Source organism: Arvicola amphibius, chromosome 14 (genome assembly GCF_903992535.2).
Source record: "Arvicola amphibius chromosome 14, mArvAmp1.2, whole genome shotgun sequence".
Lineage (NCBI taxonomy): Eukaryota > Metazoa > Chordata > Mammalia > Rodentia > Cricetidae > Arvicola > Arvicola amphibius.
Window position 1 is genome coordinate 3,944,584 of NC_052060.1, and position 27,099 is coordinate 3,971,682.

Consider the following 27,099-nt stretch of genomic DNA (forward strand, 5'->3'; position numbering starts at 1 on the left):
AATATATTCTTAGAAAAAATGATATTAAGATAAAGAAAAGGTTGGCTAAAGCTACTTAAAAAATGCTAAAGTAGAAAATGGAGCCAAGGATGTCCTAGAACGAAGGGGGAGATTCTCACACAGGTTCACAGGAAGAGAAGCAAAGGCTCTGCAGCCCATAAGCCTAGTTTCATTCTCTGTGGGGACCTCTTTTGAGAACTGCTATGTAATGTCTTTCAGATCCTGAGCCTTCAGCACAATGTCTTACCAACAGCAACAGTGCAAGCAGCCCTGCCAGCCTCCTCCTGTGTGCCTACCTCCAAAGTGCCCAGAGCCCTGTCCTCCTCCAAAGTGCCCTGAGCCTTGTCCTCCTCCAAAGTGCCCTGAGCCATGCCCCCCTCAGTCATGGCAGCAGAAATGCCCTCCTGTGCAACCTCCTACACCCTGCCAGCCGAAGTGCCCACCCAAGAGCAAGTGAGGGCTTCAGGAGTCACCAGGAACAGGGCAAATGAAGAAAATCTGTTTCTTCTACTTCCGGAGAACCCCCTCTTCATTTCAAAGCCTATCATGGATGCAGAAGAATCTTCCCCACCCCTCACCCTCCATGTGCCGCTGATGACCCCTGATGGAGAAGGCGTTTCTCTAAGGCTGTTTCCCTGCTCTTCTCGAGGGGCTGCTGAGAATGTCCTTCCTTAACATCTCAGTGCCGTCGATGCTCGGAGGGAAGAGCCGCTGTCTACCCACCCTGGACCACCCTGTTTCACTTCCTGAATAGAGCTCCCTTTTGCTGATGGTCTAAATAAACACTTCTTCCTTGCAAAAAATTGCTTCTTTAATATTGTATTACCATTTTGAATTATATACATCCTTTGTTGGAGGAATTTTAAAATTTAACTCCATGTTGTCCGAGTAAAGTCATATCAAAGACTAACTCAATATTATTTCAAATTTATGTCCTTGGCCATATTAGAATTTAATTGTTTTGAGGACAGGATTACTTAACCTCTTAAAATGCTATCTTCTTTTGTACAAGATGGAAAACTCTGTCTTCTATCTTTCATCTATTTAATTATCATCTTTTACTAACTTGCATCTTTAGCATAGAACAAACCATCACTTATTGTGTAGTCAGTGTCAGACCTCATTGCGTGATACAGACCCGGTGGTTGTTTGTGGACTAGCAGAAGCAGTTCTAGGTAATTGTCAACACTGCCACTGTGTGGCTTTCTCGTAACTGCAATGTTATTTAAAAACTACAATATTCTTTCCCCCTGCCCTCCTTAATTGGCTATTCACCCCATTTCCTATGAAATCCTGAAGAAAAATGGCTTTGTGGAACTTATAAAGTCTCCTGCATGAAACGATAGCAACCCTTGAAAAGAGGCTGGGTAGAAGAAAGGGAGAGAAGAGGGAGTGGAGAGGCCAAATTGTCTCCTCCTCAGGTATTCCTCCTACCTGAGATCTCACCACGTTCCGCATCCACGACTTTCCTCATTCTTCCCATCTGGAGGTCAGACTTTACAGAGCAGAATGGTTAAAGGCAGCTGAACCCGTGGGGAGTGGGGTGGACTAGGACTTGGTGTGGTTGCTCAAGGAAACACCTATTGGTCCAAGGTCTGAAGTCAATGAATGCCTGATGTTTCATTACAAAGGAACCTCCATTTGGGCTTCTGGCACTGGCACGAACCAGGCAGAGCTTTAGGTAAAAACCATAATTTTACAAAGATTTGAAGTTAAATAATTATGTATGTGGTTACAATTAGTAAAACAATCCCATTTTCAGTACTAATGTCCACAAATATACGCATTGGCTATTTAAGTTGAGTTGCGATTTACACATCGCTCGTGGTTTTCTCCCACAGAGGAGCAGCTTGGCATAGCATGGGAAGTTTCTGTATTTTGCTAAAGTATCACCAAATCACAGTCTCCCGGTTTTCTATAGCTTGTGTTGGAGAGTGGACCTGAAAGGAAGGACACATTTTGTAGGATGACATGTGTGTCTCAGAATTTTGAATGCTGAGGTTCTATTCCCCAGAACTCAAGAAAGCATCTGTACTTATAGGTATGGTCTTCAGAGAGCAGAATAATGTAACCTGATGTCACATAGTCAGGTCCTTGTCCTGCTGAATTTGTCTCTTCCTGAGAGAGGTAAGGCACAGAGAGACATGGGACACTCAAGGGAGGGGCAAAGGAAAGATGGCCGTGTCTGGGCCACACTGCAGAGGAGAGCATCTAAAGCATGCTCTCACATGTGTGTCCTTTGGAGCTGTGAGAAATAAATCCTGGCTCTTTGAGCTGCTCAGTCTGCAGAGCGTCTTCCTGGAGTTTATGCTAGAGAATCCAGCAGAGCTATGGGCAACGGCTGTTCTGAAAAGTGAACTGAAACTTTTCTATTCCATCCTCATCTCTTATCTGTCCCACAGGAATATGACTGAATGGATTCTCCCCATTGCTGCGTCAGATGGACAGGGAGGAGCAAGGGGCTCAAGTAAAGCAGCACCAGGGTCCCTTGCAGACATTGTGACCTGCACTGGCACATGGCTTTTCTGGCAGAGATTTAGAGTGCAGACCTCTCTCTGTGCAGGCCACAGAACACAAGTATCTTGGTAGTCAGTTGTAAAGTTATTTGGTGGAGTTTGGAGAACCCTCTGTAAGAGAGGGAAGAAGGATTGTAGGCGCCAGGTGGTCAAAGGCACCAGGAGAACATGGCCCACAGAACCAACTAAGCAGTGTTCTTAGGGGTTCACAGAGACTGAAGTGACAACCACGGAGCATGCATGGGTGCTAGGTCCTCTGTATGTGTGTTATGGTTGTGCAGCTTGGCGTTCTTGTGGGGCTCCTAACAGTGGGAGTGAGGCTGTCTCTGACACTCTTGTCTGCTCTTGGAACACTTTCCCTCATCTTGGGCTGCCTAGTCCAGCCTTGATATAAGGGATTGTGTCTAGTTTTATGGTAACTTGTTACGCCATGTTCATTTGATATCCCTGGGAAGCCAGCTCTTTTCTGAAGGGAAACAGAAAAGAAGTGGATCTGGGGATCCTGGAGGTGCGTGGTGGCAGGCTGGGAGGAGTGGAGGCACTGGAAACCGTGGTAGGGATGTAATCTATGACGTTAGGGAAAAATTCCTTTAGCTGTGTGTCCAGGACTGTCAAACTGAGTCATAGGTTACTTCTTATCCCTGCCTTTCAAGGACTTTTCACAATGATTTTCAAAGTGAAAAATTGCACCAGCTTGCACAACCAGTGGCGGTGAATAATGGTTCCTTTATTCCTGTCCACACTAGCACTTTTTTTTGTCATTGATCTTTTGATTGCCATTCTGATTAGAGTGACATGGAATCTTAAAGTAATTTAAATTTGCATTTCCATATGTTTTAGGATGCTGAACCCTTTTAAAAGTCTTTGTCAGCCATTACTATTTCTTTCTTTGACAATTTTTGGTCTTCAGCTTGTTTATTGATTTGGTTGTTTTGTCTTATTAATATTTCATTTTTTATTGATTTTTATTGAGCTCTACATTTTTCTCTGCTCCCTTTCCTGCCTCTCCCCTCCCCCTTCAACCCTCCCTCAAGGTTCTCATGCAATACTATTTCATTTTAACTTACTTTTTAAATCATGTTTTTAATTTTCATAAAATTACAGCACTCCCCATATCCCTTACTTCCCTCCAGACCCCTTCTCCAGTTGTTCTCCCTAGAATGCCTTCCATGTCTGCCTCACTCTTAAATTAATAACTTCTTTTTCATTATCCTTGTGTGTATATGTTTGTGTGCATGTTTAAGTGTGTATATATGTGCATGTTAGTGTATGTTTGTGTATGAGTGTATATGTGTGATAGGCACACGATTACGTATAAATACAACCTGTTAATTCCATTTTTCTTCTAATTATATATATGGTTCCAAAGCTGACCACTCTGCATTGGACAGCAAATAAGTGAAGAAGGACTCTAAAAAAGAAATCCCACACTAGCTCAGAATTGAGTGTAATAAAAGGTTATTTATTTAGGGGTAGACTCACAGATCACAATCCTCTGCTCAAATGGGGAACAGCAGCTGAATCCAGCAGCCAGAAAAGAGGTTGGATATGTGCTTTACATAGGCATAAATAATATAAGAGGCCACGCCCAAGTGGGCGGGTAACTTAAAGGCTACTGGTGGTAGAAATTCCTACAGCAACTCCCCCTTTTGTTTAAATAAGAGAATTCTAAGCCTAATGCAAAGTTATATACAATAAGGACTAATATCAGGTATAAAAATTAGAATTACAACCAGCATAAACAATATCAAGCAAGAAACATGTAATAAATGTTTCAATAATTATCCTATCCTAATGAGTTTAAGTCTTGTATAATAAATAACTTGACCAAGTCATGAGAAGAAAGTAACTACAACTATTTAGTCTTCAACCCCGTCGAAGACCGGAGAAGGAAATAATATTACTTGAGTAAGCAGGAAGTGCAATCAAGCAACTTCCAAAATGTGCAACAAATGACAGAGATAACTGGTTACCTGGGCAATCACCCAAAGTCTCATTTGCAACGTTGGAGCAACCAACTTTGGCTAAGGTCTAGAGTAACTGACAGACCATTTTCAGAAGCAGGAAATTTTTCAAAACCATCTTACTCTGTCTTGGTGAGATTTGACAGCCTTTTTTCTTGTATCCTGTTTGTCCTGTCTGGACATCGTGCACTTTGTCAGTGGTCAATGTATGGGCAGTTCCTTGACCAAAGGCCAGTTTTTCCAAAAAGAAAACAAACTCCAAGTGGAGTGTCATCAGTGCTCAACATTCTCTTGGGAATAGATTGGTACTGCCAGGAGCAATCATGTCTCATGTCAACAGAACCCAGGTTATTTAAGTGCCATATTCTACAGCTCTTTGAAGTGGTTAAAGACTACCTATCTATGCAGAATACAATCTTTATGAATCTAAAAAACCCGATTAGTTTAACTATAAGTATGACAAACACAGATGACTTTTGATCTATAATTCTTAATACCTATAAAACTTAAAGACTAAGACTTCATATTAGAATATTATACAGTAAACAACTGTGCAACAAATGAGGACAATGACCTCAAAATGCAAACAATGTAGAAGTGTCTTGATCAGAGGTAGAAATGTATGTTGCAATATGATAAACATATCCTAAAATTATATCAATATAAAAATGTCTTAAGCAGAGATAGAAGCATGCATGTATATTATATGACAAAAATAACTTTGCCCAGGTATACAAATATTGTAGACAAAAATAGTAACATATTCAATATAATTTAAGCTTGTATCAATATACAGGAATCTATACCAATGTAAATTACCTATAAATAATAGCTCACAAGTATTCACTCTATTACTCACTATTATTATTAGAGTGAGTAAGCTCACACTATTCTATTATCCCATCCAATTTCCTCTTTTTTAAAAAAGAGATCCCTGAGCCTACACAATTTCCCTCCAACCCCTGACTCTATACTGTAGAATGAAGCGGCGGGCTGTATCCTGCCACCCGGCTAGCTTTACCCAAAATAATTACACGGAAACTGTATTCATTTAAAATACTGCCTGGCCCATAGTTTCAGCCTCTTATTGGCTAATTCTCACATCTTCCTTTAACCCATATTTAGTAATCTGTGTAGTACCACAAGGTGTGGCTTACCAGGAGAGATCTTAACCTGCGTCCATCTCAGAGAGGAGAATCATGGAGACCCACTATGGCGACTGCCTGAAGCATCTCCCCACTCCTGCTACCCAGCATTCTGTTCTGTCTACTCCGCCTACCTAATTTTCTGTTCTCTTAAAGGGCCAAGGCAGTTTTCTTTATTAATTAACCAATGAAAGTAACATAGACAGATAACTCTCCTCCATCACTATACCAATTATAATAAACCCCTAAATGATGTCTCTAACCCTGAGGACAAACTTTGTTGGGAGAGGGGACGTCGTCTTCTAGAATTACTTCCAGCTGTCATGGGAGCTATGTTCTTTTTATGGGATCCTGTGAAAGTAAAATGATCTTTAAGTTCCAAGATTTCTATCTGGTATAATTGCATTTAGTCTCTGGATATTTGGTAGGGTTTTTGTGAGCTTCCTATTTGGAGTTCTGGTCAGAACTTTGTAAAAAAGTGCACCATTTCAGCTAATCAAGTTGGAACCATTTTGACAGCTAGTACCCAAACAGGTCTTATAGTAGTGCTATCAGCATAATGATGCCATATCAACCAGGTGGAGTTGCTGTTGGGCAGCCCCATCTTCTTCCTGGAAACTTCAAAGATTACTGCAAGAAAATTCATTGTTCATTGTGGAAAACTTAAACATTATTTATATAGACATATACAGACATATATATTCAATGAAAGGTACAATAGAGACAAAAATAGGTATGAAGAAAAGTAAATTTTTTCTAAATTATTTATTTCTGTCCCATACTAGATGGATCTTGTCATGAGACAGAAACTCTGAATTTGATCTTTAACAACATGCTTGGATTTAAAGAAGGACAGAGCTGTTGTCCAACTCCAAAGCCAGTTCTCTCTCTCTCTCATATATATATATATATATAATATGATATATGTGAATATAATATATATGAATATATGTACAAATGTATATGTTTTTAATCATCTGTCCATATAAGTCATATTACCTTTTCTTGATGATCCTTGTTGGATAGTTATTTTTCCTTCTATCAGCATCTGAACATCCAGGATCTCTTGACTTTTTGAAGATGTGTATTTTCCTGTAAAGACAAGAGCAGAACCCTGCCCCAACCCTGTATGTTTTCCCTATCACCTGTATGTTTGTCACCATTGTGGATAAGCTGCCATTTCTCTTTCTCAAGAGATTTTGCTTTTTTGAAGCAAATCTTAATTTTTTGGTATCCATAGTTTTTCTTCTCCTGTAGAAACAAGAGCAAAACCTCTTCCCCAACGTAGTAAATCTCCTGGCTTCCACTGTGAGGTCAACACATCCTTGAAATACATTGGCTGGTTTAATTCAGAAGACTTTTCCATTATCCATTATCTCTCTGCTGCTGTTGTCCCTTTCTCAAAAGCGTTAAGAAAATTCAAGGTTAATAAAACATTATGTAATCGATTTCTGTGGGTATTTTCCATCCTTTCTAGTTCAATTCGATCTTTCTACAACTGCCCAACCTGTAAGATTGTGTGGTATACCTGTAAAGTACTTAATATTATAATAAGCAAAAAATGGTTTCATTTTCTTTTTTTCTTCCTTCCTTCCTTCCTTCCTTCCTTCCTCCCTCCCTCCCTCCCTCCTTCCCTCCCTCCCTCCCTCCCTCCCTTCCTTCCTTCCTTTCTTTTTTTTGAGACAGGGTTTCTCTATAGCTTTGGAGCCTGTCCTGGAACTAGCTCTACTAGACCAGGTTGGCCTCGAACTCACAGAAATCCACCTGCCTCTGCCTCCCGAGTGCTGGGATTAAAGGCTTGTGCCACCACTGCCCGGCATGGTCTCATTTTCTTAAAGACATATGCTGGACCATTATCTGTCTTTATTTGTGCAGGTATGCCCATGATGGCCATAAATTCTAATAAACATATGACTACTAAATCAGCCTTTTCTGAGTTTAAAGCAGTTGCCCACTGAAAACCTTAATAAGTGTCAATAGTGTGGTGTACATATTTTAATTTTCCAAATCTGTAAAGTGGAACACATCTATCTGCCAGATTTCATTCCTTTGAGTACCCTTTGGGTTAGTCCCTGCAGTTAGCAGTGTTTGGTTATAGAAAGAACAAGTAGGACATCTCTTTATGATCTCCTTAGCTTGTTGCCATGTAATAGAAAATTCTTTCTTTAAACCTTTGCTATTGACATGATATTGGCACTAGCTCAAAATTGAGTATAATAAAAGGCTATTTAAAAGAAAAGTTATTTATTTAGGGGTAGACCCACAGATCACAATCCTCTGCTTGAACGGGGAACAGCAGCCAAATCCAGCAGCCTGGAAAGAAGCCGGATATGTGCTTTACATTGGCATATATAGTGTAAGAGGCCACACCCAAGTGGGCTGGTAACTCAAAGACTATTGGTGGTAGGAATTTGTATAGCAAATAAGAGGGCTTATCCCTGGGAGAGGTTAATTTTCTTCCATCCAAAAGTCATTAGTTGGCTATAGGTCTTTGTCTCAGTTGGAATCCCAAGAATATTCCCCCTTTCTCCCTAATATGTCCACTGATATTCTGTTGTTCAATCCTGTTTGTGTAGTCATTTCCAGGAGAGAATGTTTGACTGCAAACTTCCTGGAATATTTCGGCCCCCTCTTTAGTGATGGTTTCTGAGCTATAGATGCAGAAATTATGCTGAATCCATTGGTGTTCGGTTCCCCATAATCTGCTGGTCTCTGTGTTGTGACCAATTGTGGTTTTCTGTTTAGAGGCTTCTTTGATGATAGGTGGTAGCCATTTATCTGTGTGTGTAAGTATGAAATCTAGTACATAGTTAAGATATATGCTTTTGTTTTTTAGCAAGGTGACAGTGGTAAAATTATTTTAGGTAGATTGTTTTCTTTAGTAAAATTATATTAGTATCCCTGGAAGCTGGCTAGGTATCCAGTATCAGTCATAAATTCCTTCTTGTTGGGTGAGAACAAATCCATTTAGACAGTTGTTGTGTGCTACAGACATGTGAGTGTCACTGACTGCATATGTGCTGGTGATTTTTGTGAATCACACACAGGTAATGCAGGTGTGTAGGACTGTTGAGTTAGCAGCCTACGTAGTATTCTCTGGAACCATGAAAGCTAGACAGTAGGAAAGAGGATTTCAGGTGGAAACACTGGATACAGGAGAGTGTTGAGTCCTTAGTTGTCACACCACACACACACACACACACACACAGACACACACACACAACACTACACATGCACTCATGCATGCACACTTGCATGTGCACACACACACAAAATCTGTGTATACATACTGTATGCAGTACAAACTAAATGCTTGAGGGTTTACAAAGCTCCTAGGTGTTGTTTGTCCCTTGCCTCTCCTTCTCTTTCTTCATTGATCTCCTTCTCTCTTCCCCTGTCTGATACTTCTCTATTGTTCCACTGATTATGTCTATCTGTATCTGTCTCTGAGTGGTTTCAGGCATGCAAGGGAAGTTCCTACGGGTGCCAGAAGAGGGCTCCAGATTCCTGTGATGGAGACAGGGAAGTTGCTATCTGGTTGATGTGCATGCTGGGAGGTGACCCTGGGTGCCCTACATGAGCAGTAAAAGCTTTTGACCACTGAGTCATCTCTCCAACCACTTGAGGATTTTTGTTGTTGTTATTACTGTTGCTTTTGCTGTTCTCTGTGTATTTTAGATATCAGTCCCTCGATATATGTAGAAGGCATATCTAGCAATAACCATCTCATATGTTATTGTAGGTTCGATTCTAGGAACTTAAAGTTTTATCCCCTGCTTTGATCTTTAATCATTTAAAAGTGTATTGTTTAATCCACATATGTTTGTATAATTTTAAAGTTTTCCTCTTCTATTGGTTTCTGTTTCCTTTTCTATTATGGAATGATAAAACACAGAAAATATTAACTTTTATGCTTGTTAAGTTATGTTTTGTGTCCTAAAGTATGATATATCTTAGGGAAATTATGTGGGTTCCTGATAAGACCATGCATTTTGAAGTTGGTGTATAGCTTATTCTGTAGATGTTTGTTACATAAATGAGATCTGTTGAATTCTGAAGTTTTTATTGTTGCTCCTTTTGTGTTTTGGTCTGGACAATTATCTAGGGGTGACAGTGGATATACAAGAGACTTATTCTTGCACATGGTTGAATCTCTTTCTTTATATCTATCAAGGTTTATTTAATGAAATTTTGTGAACTAACACTCAGAACATATATTTGCAGCTGTGACTTCTCAGTGGGTTGTTTCCTTTAGTTACTACCAGTGATTCCTTAGATCCTCTGTGTTTCTGTTGCAGATGTTGGTCACCTACCCCAGGATGCCTTCTGATTCCACTTGTTTGGAGTAAAAAGAATTTGGCAATGTTCCTTCTGTTTCTATTGTATGGAACAGTTTGAGGAGTATTGATATTAGTTCTTTGAAAATCTTGTAGAATTGTGCACTGAAACCATCAGGTCCCAGTCTTTCCTGGTTGGGAGACTTTTGATGATCGCTTCTATTTCCTTAGCAGTTATAGATCTATTTATTTGTTTATCTTGTCTTGATTTAAATTTGGCAAGTGATGTTTATCCAGAAAGTTGTCCATTTCTTTTGTTTTCCAATTTTGTAAAGTAAAGGCTTTTGAAGTATGACCTGATGATTCTCTGGATTTCCTCCACGTCTGTTGTTGTGTCTCCCTTTTATTTCTGATTTTGTTAATTTGGATATTCTCTCTCTGCGTTTTGGTTAGTATTTAATAAGGATTTTTCTGCTTTGTTGATTTTCTTAAAGAACCAACTCTTTGTCTCATTTGTTCTTTGTTTCTATTTTATTGATTTCAGCTCTCAATTTGATTATTTCATGGCTTCTAGTCCTCATTGGAGAGTTTGTTTCTTCTTATTCTAGAGGTTTTAGGCATTCTGTTTACTCACAAGTGTGGGATTTTTTTCCAGTTTTTTTATGTACGTATTTAGTGCTATGAACTTTCCTCTTTACACTGCTTTCATTGGGTCCCATAAGTTTGGGTATGTTGTGTGGTCGTTTTCATTGAATCTTAGGAAGTTTTTATTTCTTTCCTTGATCCATTGGTGATTCAGATAAGCATTATTCAATTTCCATGTGTTTGTTGGATTCCCGAAATTAGTGTTGCTATTGAATTTTAATTTTAAGCCATGGTGATCTGATAAGATACATGGGGTTATTCCAATATTTTGTTTCTGTTGAGGCTTGCTTTGTTACTGACTATGTGGTTAGTTTTTGAGAAGGTTCCACGGGAGTGCTGAGAAGAAGGTATATTCTTTTATGTTTGGATGTAATGTTCTATAGATGTCTGTTATGTCCATTTGAATCATAATATCTGTTAGTTCCCTTATTTCTCTTTTAAGTTTCTGTCTTGCAGATTTGTCCAGTGAGAGTGGGGTGTTGAAGTATCCCACTCTCAGTGTTTGGGCTTAATGTGTGATTTAGGCTTTAGTAATGTTTCTTTTACACATGAGTGTGCCCTTGTATGAGGGGCATAGGTGTTCAGCATTGAGATTTCCTCTTGATGCTTTTTTCTTTCTGACAAATATGAAATGCCCTTCTTTGTCTCTTTTGATTGATCTTAGTTTGAAGTCTATTTTATAATGGATAGCTACTTCAGATTGTTTCTTTGGTCCATTTGATTGGATTTTTTTCCCAACCCTTTACTCTGATGTGTTGTCTGTCTTTGAGATTGAGGTGTGTCTCTTGTATGCAGTAGAAGGATGGATTCTGTTTTTGTATCTAATTTCTAAGCCTGTATCTTTTTATAGGTGAGTTGAGTCCATCTATATTAAGGGATAATAATGACCAGTGATTTCTAGTTTCTGTCATTTTAGTTTTCGTTGTAGGTGATGCTAGTGTGTGTGCTTTCCCCTTCTTTGGAGTTTGCAGCTGTGAGATTATCTATTGTCTGTATTTTTGTGGATGTGGCTGACTTCCGTGGGTTGGAGTTCTTTGTGTAGGGCTGGATTTGTGGTTAGGTATTGTTTAAATCTGGTTCTGTTATGAAAGTTCTTGTTTTCTCTGTCTATGGCAATTGAAAGTTCTGCTGGGTATATTATCAGTGGTCTCTTAAAGTCTGCATAAGGCTTGACTAGGACTTTCTGGCTTTCATTGTTTCCACTGAGATTATAGACATAATTCTAACAGGTGTGCCTTTATATGTTTCTGGCCTTTTTCCTTTGCAGTTCTTAATATTGTTTCTTTATTCTGTATATTTTGTGTTATGATTCTTATATGGTGAGGGAACATTTTTTTTTTTTGCTCCAGTTTGCTTGGTGTTATGTAAGCTTCTTGTACCTTCATAGGCATATTTTTCTTTGGTTGAGAAGAAAACAAAGAGTCTATTTAAAAAAAGATTTTTTTTGAAACTAAAAACTAAAAATTTTAGAAAATGAAAGGCAAGTGGCTGAGAAACACTTAAAAGTGTTCTATATCCTCAGCCATCAGAAAAAAATACTATTTAGAGATTTTTGTCTTACTTCAGTCACAATGACAAAAATCAATAAAAGAAATGACATTCCAGGCTAGTAAAGATACAGGGAAAGGGTTGCACATGTTCTTTTATGTTGAATGAAAATTAGTTCAGCTGCTGTCAATATCAATGGAGAGAATCCTGGGTATTTTACCTTATTTAGTAAATAGCAAGGCACAGAATAGTGGCACTAGTTCTCCTATATACACGCCCTTGTTCACTGTGGCGGCCACAAACAAACAAACTAACTAACTAACAAAAAACGTGAGCCTATTCCTGCCTTGTATGACGATCACAGAGTTTCCCTGAGATCATTCTTAGGTGTGATATGCAAACTTGGAGAGCAGTGAGTCTCCTACTGACCTGGCCCTATGGGCGGTGTCCTAACCTTTATGAGCCATCCACTGGAGGTGCGACTCTTGACTCGTGGCCTCAGGTGTGGAACTGATGACTCTTCCCCTTCAGGGACATGGACAATGGCATTCTCAGCCGAATCCTTCCTTACTGTCAGAAGCACTGTCAGTCACAGGAAGCTGACATGCTTCACCCAGGCAGATTCAGCGCCCATGTGCTTCCTAGAGCACAGCTGGGACTCGTTAATGGCTTTGCTTCAAGTTCCTCAGTTTATTCTTTCTCCTCTAATTACAACTCAGCTCTCCAGGACCAAAGAGAACACTTTTTTTCTGAACTCCTTTGGTCTTTTTTTAAAGGAGGTTCTAGATCCTTGAATTGATCTGGGTGTTGTTTTATAATCTGGTCAAATTTCTGGAACATCACAAGTGTTAGCAATGGCAGAGGTTACTGTCATCACTGAGACAGCTTAAACTTCACAGTGTCTTCTTAAAGATAATGTTTTCTACACGTAGCAGTATTCTGTCCTTTGGAAAAAAGATACTTTCTTACAGAAAATGTGAAGAAAAAGGTTGCTTTTCTAGGCTAATGAAACAAAAATTCAGGAAATTCAGGAAGTCTGGAGGAAGAATAGGGATTGAGGAAGAGTTGTAATATTTCATAAACTTAAGTTTCTTTCTTTGTGGGGAATCACCTTTTGTGACAAATGTCACATAGTGTCTTTCAGATCCTGAGATTTCAGCATGATGTCTTACCAGCAGCAGAAAAGAGGGCCCACTGAGTCACAGGACTCTACAGCGATGGTGTCCAGGAACAGGATATTTCCTATTTTGTAGAGACCCAGTCAGACAGTCATACATGGATTTGCATTTTGGTTGGGAAATTCTTGGACCTGCCCACAATCACAGCTCCACTCTCTCTGGGCGGGGCAGCCAGTCCTATAAAGAGGCCCTTGACTGTGTGACTGCAGACTCCTGGTGCTCACGTCCTGGACTCTGAGTTTGGAGACCCTGGTGAGTGTTTCTTGGGTTGGTCTGTCTCTATGGTCTGCTTATGTGCTCCAGTCAGTTTGAGGGACTAAGTGTGATGAGTCCAGTTGTATTCATGGGATGAACAGCAACATCTTAGTAATCAGAAATACAGCAATGGATACTAAGGTCCACTGTGAAAGGTAACCTTTCCATTTATTTGGCCAGTGGTTGAACAGAGTAGTTTTCTCTTTCATATGCATTGCTTGGTGTGCTTTTCAGAGCCCTATACATTAGCAGCCACTAGAATCTGGGACTTTTCTGAGCTGTTTTTAATTCTGTAACTCCAGCCAACCTGTTGGGATGTCACAAGTGACAAGGGAGTCAGGGAAGGGTTCTCAAATTACTCAGGGTTCCAGAACTTGAGGCTGTCTGTTTTAAATGCATTTCTTTGTGAAAGGAGACTTACTTATTTTGCTAAAATAAAGTATTCATTTCCTGGAATAAGTCATGAAATGAAGGTTACTTCCTAAAGCTAGTGTTACAGATTGCTGAAAGACAAGGAAAAGCCAGGCTGTCCTAAAACAGGGGTTGGGAATATGTACATGTGTGGACAAAGAAGTGGATGTGATGTTCCATGTCTCTGTCTTTCCTCTCTCTCTACGGATCACCCCTAACACTGTCATGTAATGTCTTTCAGATCCTGAGCCTTCAGCACGATGTCTTATCAACAGCAGCAGTGCAAGCAGCCCTGCCAGCCTCCTCCTGTGTGCCCACCCACAAAGTGCCCAGAGCCTTGCCCTCCTCCAAAGTGCCCAGAGCCTTGTCCTCCCCCAAAGTGCCCTGAGCCTTGTCCTCCTCCAAAGTGCCCTGAGCCTTGCCCCCCTCAGCCATGCCAGCAGAAGTGCCCACAGAAGAACATGTAAGTGCTCCTTGGTCACCAGGACCAAGAGACGAAGAGGAAATCTACCTTCCATTCTTCCATAGGAACACTTCTGTCTTTGCTTCAAAGCCTGCCACGGATGCAAAAGAATCCTCTCCAGGATTCACCCTCCATGTGACTGTGATGACCTCTGATAAGAAGAGCATTCTCCTGAGATTGTTCTGCTTCTGCTATAAGGAGTGGCTGAGAATGGTTCTTCCTCACTGGTTCAGTGTCCCAGATGCTCAGTGATGAGCAGCATCTTTCCACCCTGTGCACTCAGAGGATGTTTCCCAAACTCTCAGTCTCCTTGTTTGTGTTGTTGTCACTGTGGTTCATTTCCTAAATAAAGTACAATATGGCTGTTCGTACTCATGAGTTCTTTTTCTTCTTCTAAAACTGACTCTATGACCTTCCTGATATTCTCTAATTACATTATTTTTATTCCTTGATGCTCAGGTCATCTTGTTGTAAGCAGATTTTGACTGTATTTTGGGTCATAACAAAGATTCCTTAGTGTTTGTTTGCATAAGGGAAAGAGTTTCATTTACACAGCTACAAGTTACCCGTTAGCAGATGCCATTTAATATCATGTGGTACTCAGACATGCATGAGTCACTTAGCACACATATCCCCATGTATTTTCCCCTCACCTTTCCTCCTTTGCCCTATGTAATAGTTACACATCTACATCAATAAGCCTTGTTAGTTTTTTTCTTGTTTGATATTTGAAGCATCGGTGCCAGCCTTGTATTTAAGACTGGATTTATTTCCCTGTAATGATGATGTGCAGTTTCATTTATTTGCCTGCAGAGGACATGATATCATGGTTTTATATGACTGATCATTATGCCAGTCCACATAAGTCCCACATATTCTTATCCCATCCACTTCTGGTGTCCAGCAGTACTGACTTATTTACCTTGCATGTTAGGAGTAGTTTTGAAATATAGATGGATATGCAGGCATCTCTATTCTATGCTGTTTTTGACTTCTTTTATAGAAACCCAAGTGATGGTGATGTATCATATGACGAATTTCCTTTAGTGTTATTTCTTTGGAGCAAACTTCCTACAGATTTCCATATTTGATGGGTTAGACTCCTGTCTCACACTCTGAGAATTTGTGTTCTTTTTCCTCTGCTCCTTTGCCAGGACTTGTTATTATTATTATGATGGTCTTCATCCTTACATGGGTAGACTAGTCTTCTGGTGGAGGCTTAGCTTTCTGTTCTCTAATAGCTAAATATGTTGAACATTTTCTTGCTTATTTTACTTGTGGAAACTCCTGTTTGCCAAAGTCTTGCCTTTGGTCACAGTTGAGCTAATGCATGCCATTTGATTGACACAGTCTGAGGATCCTAATTAGCACTAAGCACCTGATAATTTAGAAGCTACTGAAGCACTACATTTCTGTTACCCTCTCTTCTATATCCTCTTCCATGTACAACATTTTATTATCATCAACAATACCACCATCATTACGTCAACCACTACAAGCTATCATACCAGCTAGCACTGCCTACCTTCATTATCATTGGCATCCTCATTACTATTACTTCTGCAAGAGCACCATGTCCATCACCATTTCCATGACCAACCTTCCACCACCAACATCATCATCAAGAAAAAAAACTAAGTAAATTATTGATAATTATAGAAATGTGTGGGAAAGGGATTCTGGTCATGGATCCTCCTGTTGCTTGTTATTGTTTCTTTCACTTGCTATTGGAGAATCTTGATTTTCTTTAATGACTTTTTCTTAAAGGCTTAGATTATCAATAGTTAAATATTAAATTAAATGCAGAACTAGAATAATATTAGAACTCCACATTCAGGCTGGTCATTTGGTTTATAAATCCCTAGAAAATAGGGATAAAATATGCAAATTGAACCTAGGGCCTTATGAATGTAAAAATCCTTAAAATGAAAAGAACCAAATGTTGAGCTCAGTAATAGATGACAGCTAGAAAGTATCCTTGTATGTGTATTCATGTGTGTGGACACGTGTGTTCCTAGTCTTTGGTATGAAGGTTCACACTTGGAGAAGTTTTGCTCTAGGTCCTGTTCATCTGTAGCTGCTCTTCAAGGAGCTTCTGTGGAAGCAATTCAAATTTAGATCAGTCTGTAAAGAGCCTGAGCTTCTCTGACTCTGGTGCCGGTGCTGAGAGAATTCATAAACTCTGTTTTGAAAATAATATTATTGCTTATATCATTGTAAAGGGTGAAGGGTTTAATCATGGTATTTAAATATATGTGGATGGACTACATCCACCCTCATCCACTGCATTAGATATAAAACAGCAAACTTGTGATACTTGTCTTTGCAGACTCACTTGTGTCTTTTAATATATCATCTTTATTAATTCTCTGAGAATTTTATTCACTGTGTTTTAAAGACATTGACTCAGTTCCTTACCAACAATGTCCTTATCCACATGCTGTGCCTTTCCTTCTCTTCCCACACAACCTTGATTACTTTTCCATTTGCTTCTCCTTGCCCTACCACTTCTGGTTTTGTAGTCTAACTGTCCTAAACAGTAGGTCCTCCCAGGAGTTTAGTCACTATGATATTCATATAACTATGGTTATATGAATAAAACAGTTTCTACCTCTTCTGTGATGTAATGTTGACATACACAAGTTTCTCATTCTTTGCACCATTTATCGATTTTGAGTCTCTGTGTTATGTATTCACTGCAAGGAGAAACTCCTCCGATGAGGAACGAGATATAGTGATATGACTGTGGCAATCTTACTAGGAATTGCTGTTTTTTTTTTTGTCCATTTAGCAGAATAATAGCATTGATTGGATAATCCCCCCAGGGCCTATGTCTTATCTAGCTACAGAGTCTCTCTCCCCTTTTATGGTGCTAGGTATGCACTTTGTCTCAAAGAAGGACCTTAAATCCAATTAGAAAGTGGTTGGTTGCACCCATTTGCTTGTGCCACTGTCACAGCAGTGGTCCTATCTAGTCAAGCCAGTCACTGTTGTAGGTTACAGTGTTCAGAACTGGGTGAGGCTGGTGAGTACTTTTCCCCTTCAGCAGTGTACATCGCACCTTACAGTATTATGAGGGCTGGCCAGTAGGGATGAAGTGTTCGTGAGCACCTCCTAGATTTCTCCTTGTTCTCTGTCTTAAGCTTTGGTGTCTATAGAAAAGGGGTCTTAGCATGTTGTTCTGGAGTGTGGACAATTTACAAGCAATAGTGTGTAAGGAAGTAGATTCAGTCTATGAGACCCCACTGGCTAACAACTAAAGAGAGGTAAGCTTTGGGTGCTAATAAGTTTTGCATTTGTTAATATGAGGTATCTACTTAAGGTATTTCACCACCTGCAACAGTAAAGTAACTCCATTAAAACATTTTATATATGTATATCTTTAGTAAACTTCAGTGTAGTAGATTTACCTATGACATATGGCTATTTTGAAAAACATTTAATGATAATCATCCTTCTCTGTATGCCCTGATCTACCCTGCCCTCCCATGTCCCATCACAAAGCATGTCTTCTCTTTGCATTACTTCCCTTTAACACTTTATACACTTCTAAGTGGACTATATTAAAAGGAAGAACAGGTGTAACAGACTCTGTGTTATACTGGTTTCCCAGCTCAGTAGGCAATGCTGTAATTGATACAGCAGAAGTCAGGCATGGCCTACGATGATCCTTTATGTTTGATATGCAGATATGGAGAGTAATAAGTCTCTTACTGGCCTGACTGGTAGTATGGGTACTAACCTTTGTGAATCATCCTTTGGTCATGTGTTGGTCAGCATCTGGCCTCAGGTGTTGAACTGATGATTCTTTCCCTCTAGGGACATGGACATGGGCAGTCAAGGCTAAACCCTTCCTTACCGTCAGAAGCCTGACAGTCACAGGAAGCTGACAGGCTTCACTGATGCTGATTCTGTGCCTGTGTGCTTCTTCAAGCAGAATGGGGCCAGTTATAGACTTGCTTTTGTCTTTCTCATTCTATTCGTTCCCCTCTAAGTAGAAAGCATCTTCTCAGGAGCTATCACCATTGCTTTTTCCTGGCAAGGAAGCTCTAGCAACATAACTTTAAACAATACCTGTGCTGTTTCCAACCAGGCCCCTGACTGAGAGAAGGCAGAAGGGCTAGGGAAGCACAAGGCCTGCATATGTACTGAGAGCATGTCTTCAGTGGGGGAACTGCTACTAATCACTCAGCTTAGAGGTACAGCATGGCTCAGTCTAGGAAATCTCTGATGTGGAGTTATAAGCTAGGTAGCCTATTGAGAAAAACAGTGTTACCCTGCATGGGAACAGATATTAAAAATACTCTTTCCCAAATTCGGGTAAGTATTTGTACAAAGAATGACATAGAACTATAGTAACAACTGTGTAACTACATATTTCTGTACCACTCAACTGAGATTTTTTTCCTGTTCTGAAACTCTCTGTCCTCCAACCCTACTCTTACATGTTCCTGGCAGTGTAGGGCCTCACAAAAGACCATAGAGTTATTTTCTGTAAGTCAACTTTTATGAATCCTTGTGATTTTTGTTTGATATTCCATGTTTTCTTCAATAGGTGATTAATGTAATCATTGTAAATATTAAAGAGTACAAGGATACTTCTCTGAGGGTAAGGAGACAAAAGCTGAAGGGCCTGAGGGCCACTCTGAAATCACACTCTCTCATGAGAGGGCAGCACTGCTGTGTCAGTGGTAAAGGAAAGAACCCATGATGCAGGGCACACAGGTCAACTCCGGGAACTCTCAGACTCACACATGGTAGAGAAATTGCTTAATGAGGTTATTATCTGTCATTATGTGAGGCAGGTGCTTTTAAATATTTTGTTTGTTCAGGAAAATGACTTAAACCCAGGGAGTAGAAATAACCAGCCGAGACTTGCCAGAGAAGGATATAGGATTATAAATGAGTTTTCTTCTTACTTTTTTTTCTTCTACCAATCTAAGTAATTTTATAATAAATGCAATGATGGGGGTAGTTATGTCCGCATTCTACAAAACGAAAAACAGCTGAAACTGACAATTTTTATCCCCAGTAAAGATGAAGAACAGAATGTAACAGTATATTCAAAGAGGAAATATATTTTTTCAAAACCAGTTAGAAGATTCATCTATTTCCCCAGCTGCCAGCAATTACTGAACTTGTGCAGGAAGGAAGGGCCTCTGAGTCACAAAACCTCACAAGCAATGGTGTCCAAGAGTAGGCCATACCCCTTTTTTGTAACAGACAGCTATGTTTGATTGGCATTTTGTTTAGTAAACTGTTGACCCTGCCCTCCATCACGCAGACTCTAAAGACATCTTTGGATGCCTGCATGCGGCACACTTACTTTTCAAGTCCTGAACTACTCATGAGAACTTGTAAATCTGTTTTTTGGTGGTTGGTTCTCATGGTCTTCTCATGTATTGAATATAATTTGGATAGAGTCAATTTGATGACCACAGAATGAATGTTAGCAGTCAGAAAATTCGAAGTGAAGTACAATGAGGAATTGTGTAGGTTGGCTTTTCTTTCATTTCTTTGAGAACAGATGGAATCTAAAGACAGGAAAATATTGAAGGTTTGATGTTATAGTTTCTTGATTGTTCTCTCACCAACAAAGACTTGGGAGTCGGATATTAGGGTTAAAACCTTATAGATCAAATAAATGACAGAGGAGATTCCATTTGACCTCCTCTTCCTAGACCCATATACACAGAAGAAAAGTTTAAAAATTTCCAGGTCTCTCCCTACTCCATTATGTGCCTTTCTACTGACTGGACTCCTAGGTCATCTGTACTCTCTTGTGGCTAATTTTGTCAACTGGTCGCTGGTTTTGCTGCCTGACTCACAGTAAACTTTATTAACACAGTCTTGAAGTGTCAGAGTGTGATCAAATATCCTCAATATACATAAAACCATATGTAATAAATACAATTATTAGGTAAGAATTACATTCATCATCTCCATTGCATTTGTATTTGACAAATTCAGGGAAATTACTCTATTATCTATCCTATCTTGATAAATCCAAAGTTTTATACCTAAACCACTTTCTATCATAGCTTGTAATACTAGCTCAAAATATCCTTTTAGATCTTAAAATATTTTCTTAAACAACTCAAGCTTTTATGTCTCTCAACCTTATAAACTTTACTACTCTTTTGTAAGTTTCCTTTCTGAATTTGGTAGCAAAGTAAATGGTATAACTATGTAGTCTTTCTCCTGCATCAGACATTCAAGAAAGATAAAATATTACCTTTGTAAAGAGGAAGTGTAGAGTCAACAACTTCTAAAACTATAGAAATAAAAGAGACAGCTTTCTGCCTGGACGATCACCCAAGTTTACTTTTGTAATGTTTGTGCATCCACCCTTTGTCCACATGCCTAGAATATCTGACAGACTTCTCAGTGAAGCAGGAATTTTAAATGAATGGTCTACCTTGTCTTCATGAAGTTCAGAAGTCTGGTATCTTTTGTGTCCTGATTGTCTACTATGGACATCATATGGCCATCAGTCAAGGTAAGGGCAATTTCTTGCCCAAATGGCTAGCTTTGCCACACTGGAAGTGAACTCTATATGAAGGTTTCTCAATATCCATCATCCTTTTGTGAAGTAGATTGGTGCTGCTAGTAGCAGAAGTGTCTCATTGTTATGAAAATGTTTATGTTAATAAAACATCTTAAATGCTATATTCTGTAAATATCTGAGGTGTTTAAATACCATATATCTATCAATCTATGTATCTATGTATCTATGTATCTATGTATCTATCTATCTATCTATCTATCTATCTATCTATCTATCTATCTATCAAAATATATCTGTTTAACCTTGGAAAGATACCTTACATGACTGCAAGTTTTATTTTTAAAGATGACTAACTACTAACTTGCATTTTGTAATTATCCTAAACAGTTTTAATAATAGCTTTCAAGGACTAGATTTTTATGTTACAATTTTAAATGAGTTGCATATAGTATGTTGTCATCCTAAACTTGTATCAATATACAAAAATAAATACCAAAGTAAAATATTTGAAACTCGTAGTTTCTTTTTAGTTTAAACATAGATTTAATAATCTACACACTTATCCTATCAGTCCTATATCTGCCCTCTTTTTCTTTTCAGAAAGAGATCCCTGAATCTGAGATAATTTGTGCTATTGAATCCAGTAATTGGAATTAGTTGAAAAGTTATGATAGTTTAACAGATAAGATATCTCTCCAGGAAATTAATATGCATACAATGAAAATTATGTCCAAGGATGAGATGTTATCTTAACTGGACAAGTTTTATACCTTGTAATCCTCACTGAGGGCATTAGAACAGAACACTGGACAGGAGATTCAGACTTTACAAAAGGCAGTAGCAAAAAGAATTGAAAAGATGGAGAAATTTATTGAAATTCATGAGCAGGGACAGAAGGTACAAGGACAGAATTTAGCCTCATCAGTACTTGCCAGACCCCATGATGACTTACACAGAGTTTTAACTGCATATCAAGTAATCTTGAGAAAGGCCATCTGGCACTAAGTTTCCTAAGGTAGTAAAAGAATACACATGGGAACATATGAGCTATCTAACAGAAATTAAGCAAGTAATAATTTTTATGGGCTACATTCACCTTTTGTTTGGAAAATGGTAAAAACATGGGCTTCAAGCAATAAGTCGACCCACATGATTGACTTCAACTAATCTCAGTGGTCGGTCCTAGAAGATGGACCTCAGTTGCTTTGGAAGTGTTATTTAAGGGAAGAGGCAGATCTTTTAGAACAACAGGGGAATGCAAAAGAATTTGGGACTTCCCAAGATCAAATTCTTGGCTAGGGTCATTACTCTGATCCTCAGGAACAGGCTCACTATGATCAACACATCTTGTCCCTGTGTAGCACAGCAGTCTTAAATGCATGGGACAGGATTCAGGAACCAGGAGAGAATTGAGTCATATATTAGAGTTAAACAGGGTCAGAGAGAACCCCTTAGTGACTTCTTACAAAGATTAACTAAGGCTGTACAAGTAGTAGTGACAGACCCCAAAGCTAGAGGTGTACTTATTGAAAAATTGGCTTTTAAAAATGCCAATTTATAATGTAAGAAGATCCTTGGGCTTTTGAAGATCAGTTCAGTACCCACAGATGAATGGATCTTGCATACAACGTATGTGGAAACATTTGAGAATGGAACTGAGGCTTGGGTAGAAGAAGCAATTTCCCATGGTATGAGGAGATGCCAAAATGCCAAATGTTTTAATTGTTGTAGAATAGGCTGTTACAAGAGAGAGATCCTGCTTTTGTTCCCGGCCGCCCTGCTAGCTTAACCCCGAAATAATCACACAGAAACTGTACTCATTTAAGCACTGCCTGGCCCATTATATCTAGCCTCTTCTTGGCCAACTCTCACATTCTGATCTAACCCATTTCCACCAATCTCTGTATCACCATGAGGTTGTGGCTTACCAGGAAAGATTTTAACCAGCATCAGTCTCAGTCAGGAGACAGTTATAATATTTAGATCTATTTTATCTTTTATCATAATAATGGAAAACTATAACTACCTATCTATTCTTCAACTCCATCAAAGACTCCAGAAGGATATAATATTACCTAAGTAAACAAGAAGTAAGCAACTTCTAAAACTCTAGAAGTGACAGAGACATCTTGCTTCTGGGACAGTCACCCAAAGTTTTTTTGTACTGTTGGGGCATCCATCTTAAGCCTGCAGGCCCATAGTATTCAGCAGACTTTTCCATGATTCAGGAAATTTTAAAAACAGTTTAGTTACTTTCTTCTGTATTCTGCATAATGTCTTGCAGACTCTTTCATGAGTCAGGAACCTCAAAGGATTATTTTGCCTTTAGTCAAGTTCAACAGTCCTCTCTCTGCGGGTTCTTTGCATCTAGTTAATGCAAAGTCCAGGCAAGAGCAGTTTCTTGCCCAAATGGCTAACCAACTCCATAAGGATCCTTTTCAATGCCCATCTTCCTTTTGAAGTAGATTGGTGCTGCGAGGAGCAGATGTATCTCTGATGGAGGACTCTCATTGGTTAATAAAGAAACTGCCTTGGCCCTTTAATAGGACAGAAAATTAGGTAGGCGGAGTAGACAGAACAGAATTGTGGGAGAAAGAAAGCAAGGTCAGGTAGATGCTTCAAGCAGTCGCCATAGCTCTCCGCTCCAAGATGGACTCAGGTTAATAATCTTCCTGGTAAGCCACCTCTTGTGGTGCTACACACATTACCAAATATGGGTTAAAGCAAGATGTGAGAATTAGCCAATAAGAGTCTGAAATTAATGGGCCAGGCAGTGTTTAGAAGAATACACTTTCCATGTAATTATATTGTGTAAAGCTAGCCGGGTGGTGGGACACAGCCTGCAGTTCCATCTACATATCTCATTGTCATGAAAAGCCCTAAGTTATTAAAACATCTTAAATGCCATATTATGTAGTCTTTGAAAGATATGAAGAATGCCTATCTGAAATATATATATATATATATATATATATATATATATATATATATATATATGCACATCTAGAAAGTCTAACTAACATGATTACAAACTTGACTATTATAGATAATTATTCATTAACAACCTATATTTCCTAATTATGCATTATATTTTAAATGAACTACACCATCATAATACCTTAATCAGGAACAGAAATATATATATATATATATACACACACACATATATATATATGTATATATATATATTTATATCAATAAAGCAAAATTCAGACCAATGCAAACTATTCATATCTATAGCACATCCCCCTTTAAATGTAAAAGAGCATTTATAAACAATATTTGGGAATATGGGTGTAGTTTTTTTCTCTCCAAACTTCTTCCTGCTGTATGGGGGTGCTATTAATCAGGTCTTTCATGGTGTATTCTGTGTGCCATGTTCATCTCAGTTGGCAGTTGAGAGAAGTAATTTTCTGAAGGTTTTCATAGTGACCTTCCAGGAGGCCAGGGTCCATGAAACCATATTATTGGTCTGGAAGCAGTCCACAGGTTCTCATCTTCTGTGAAAACAAAAGAAGAACCTCTTTTCCAATGCATCATATCCTTAGACCCAAATTAGGAAGTCAAGATACTTTTATAATATATATGCTGGTTTAGCTTAGCCCATACAATGAAATGTCTCTCTGTACTTAGCTCCTTTACAGTCCAAAAAATTCAAAGAAAACCCAATAAAGTACATAATCCAGACTCTGTGAATTTTCCATTTTTACATGCTTATTTTTCATTACTCTTTTTAATCTATCCATATATTTACTGCCTGTCTCTTTAAAGACTTTATCCTTTTTTTTTTTTTAAAAAGCATTAACTTTATTTTATGACTCTCTATACTCCTTTTCTTCTCTCTCCTGAGCCTCCATACTTTTATCCAATATTGTGGCCCATTTAGAGATCTTTTATGTCTGAATCTGTCCTATTGTGAATCTGTAATTCTCTACTGTCTTGAAGAGCTTTTAAAATGCTAAGCAGCTTGTTTGCAGCTGCTCTGGATGTTGGCTCCACCTCTCTCCAATTTCAAAATGGTGGGTGCACCATTTCTGCTAGCTCTGGGGCCGCCAGGTAGGAGCCACACTCAGCACTTTAACTCTGAGAATGAGGATTCAGCACATAAACTCTTATTATCTGAGTTACAGCCAAATCTCCCATGCAGAGGGGAGAGAGAAGGGAGAGGGGAGGATGGGGAGAGCTTGGGGGAATGGGATGGTTGGGATGGAAGAAGGGTAGATATAGGAACACGGAAGTGGATATCTTAATTAAGGGAGCTATTTTAGGGTTGGCAAGAGACTTGACTCTAGAGGCGTTCCCAGGTGTCCAAGGAGATGTCCCCAGCTAGTTCCTTGGGCAGCAGAGGAGAGGGAGCCTGAACGGGCCTTATCCTACAGCCACACTGATCAATATCTTGTATATCACCATAGAACCTTCATCTGGTGATGGATGGAGATAGAGGCAGAGACCCACATTGGAGCACTGGACTGAGCTCCCAAGGTCCAAATGAGGAGCAGAAAGAAGGAGAACATGAGCAAAGAAATCAGGACCGCGAGGGGTGTGTCCACCCACTGAGATAGTGGGACTGATCTAATGGGAGCTCACCAAGGCCAGCTGGACTGAGACTGATGGAGCATGTGATCAAACCAGACTCTCTGAATGTGGCTGACAATGAGGGCTGACTGAGAAGCCAAAAACAATGACACTGGGTTTTGATTCTACCACATGGACGGGCTTTGTGGGAGCCTAGTCTGTTTGGATGCACACCTTCCTAGACCTGGATGGAGGGGGGAGGACCTTAGACTTCCCACAGGGCAGGGCACCCTGATTTCTTTTAGGACTGGAGAGGGAGGAAGAGGGTGAGTGGGAGAGGGGGAAGGAAATGGGAGGAGGTGGAAATTTATTAAAAATTTATTATTAATTAATTAATTAATTAATTAATTAATTTATTTATTATTTATTTATTAATTTATTAAAAAAATCTGCCATGCAGAGCACTGCATAGCCTGGAAACATCTCTGTGTATGGCTGCAGGAACCCATCATTCTCTCACGTCTTCCCAAGCTTGATCCTGCAGTCTGCTCATGCAGGAAGAGCTGAGCCACAGGCATGATCTCAGATACTTTTCTCCCACCCCCAAGTGGGCATAGAAATATCCGGGCCCACAAATGCCATTGAAATGCTTAGTAGTTGTTGTTTGTACTGGTGGCACAGCCCAGGAAGCCACGTTTTAATACTGCTTGGCTTTTTTTTTTGTACAGCTGGTGAGTTAGGAAAAGGTTTCTGCAGCACGCTGCCAGAAAACAAGAAAAAGCTGTGTTAAACTCTACATTTGTATCTAGAATTCCCTTTAAAGCTCTCTCAGGTTTTATGTGGAGTCAGTTTACCATGTTGGAGTGCCAATTGTTACAGGAGAGAGAACCTGCTTTTGGTTCCTGCTGCCCTGCTAGCTTAACCCCTGAAATAATCTCACAGAAACTGTATTCATTTAAACACTGCCTGGCCCATTATATCTAGCCTCTTGGCCAACTCTCACATCCTGATCTAACTCATTTCCACCAATCTGTGTATCACCACTAGGTCGTGGCTTACCAGGAAAGATTCTAGCCGGTGTCAGTCTCAGGCAGGAGCTTCATGGCACCTTGATTCTGCCCTTCTTCCTCTCAGCATTCTGTTCTGTCTATCCTGCCTACCTAAGTGCTGCCCTATCAAGAGCCCAAGGCAGTTTCTTTATTCAACCAATGAAAGCAACACATAGAAGGACATCCTACACCAATAGGACATCTAAGAAAAGACTGTAGACAAAGAATTCCAAGGAATAATGTCTCCTCTAGGAATGGCAAGAATAGGAGGACTCAGCCTTCTGGTGTATGATGGAGGTGTGGCAAATGATGACGTTGGACAAATGGATGTATGTCGACAAAAGACAGACAAGGAAACCCAATAACACCAGAAAACTCCTTGGGGGACCTCTTGTAGGCACACATAATAAACAAGGCCAAGTTATTCCCAGTTACTGTGGAAAACATGTTCACTAGGAAAATTAAACAATCCAATGCCTACTGTATAAAACCATACTGTTCTGGATGATGGAATAGACATGGAGGATGAATAAAAAACTCTATTAGGAATTAGGAAACTTATATTTTGGCAGACTTCTATAAATGACTAAAGACCAAAGCTAAGAGTGCATATAAATGACATTGTGATTGAGGAATTACTAGACACAGAAGTGCATGTGAGTATCATTACCAAGGAGTCTTGGTA

At 39.4% G+C, this 27,099-nt stretch overlaps 2 protein-coding genes across 2 annotated transcripts; both read left to right on the forward strand.

Moving 5' to 3' along the window:
- The first annotated feature begins 238 nt into the window (after positions 1-238).
- LOC119800628 (small proline-rich protein 2E) lies at positions 239-457 on the forward strand. The gene has a single exon (XM_038310777.1). The coding sequence runs from the start codon at positions 239-241 to the stop codon at positions 455-457; it is 219 nt and encodes a 72-aa protein (XP_038166705.1).
- A 13,682-nt stretch (positions 458-14,139) lies between these two features.
- On the forward strand, positions 14,140-15,433 carry LOC119801160 (small proline-rich protein 2I-like). The gene is made up of 2 exons (XM_042054174.1): positions 14,140-14,342; positions 15,346-15,433. The coding sequence occupies exons 1-2, from the start codon at positions 14,140-14,142 to the stop codon at positions 15,431-15,433; spliced, it is 291 nt and encodes a 96-aa protein (XP_041910108.1).
- The last annotated feature ends 11,666 nt before the right edge of the window (positions 15,434-27,099 follow it).

What these genes read in the sequence shown, in the direction of transcription:
- LOC119800628 (XM_038310777.1), top strand. Translation starts at nt 239, where the DNA reads ATGTCTTACCAACAGCAACAGTGCAAGCAGCCCTGCCAGCCTCCTCCT.
- LOC119801160 (XM_042054174.1), top strand. Translation starts at nt 14,140, where the DNA reads ATGTCTTATCAACAGCAGCAGTGCAAGCAGCCCTGCCAGCCTCCTCCT. An exon ending in AAGTGCCCACAGAAGAACAT is followed by an intron (nt 14,343 to 15,345) that starts GTAAGTGCTCCT and finishes CTTCTTTTATAG; the next exon opens with AAACCCAAGTGATGGTGATG.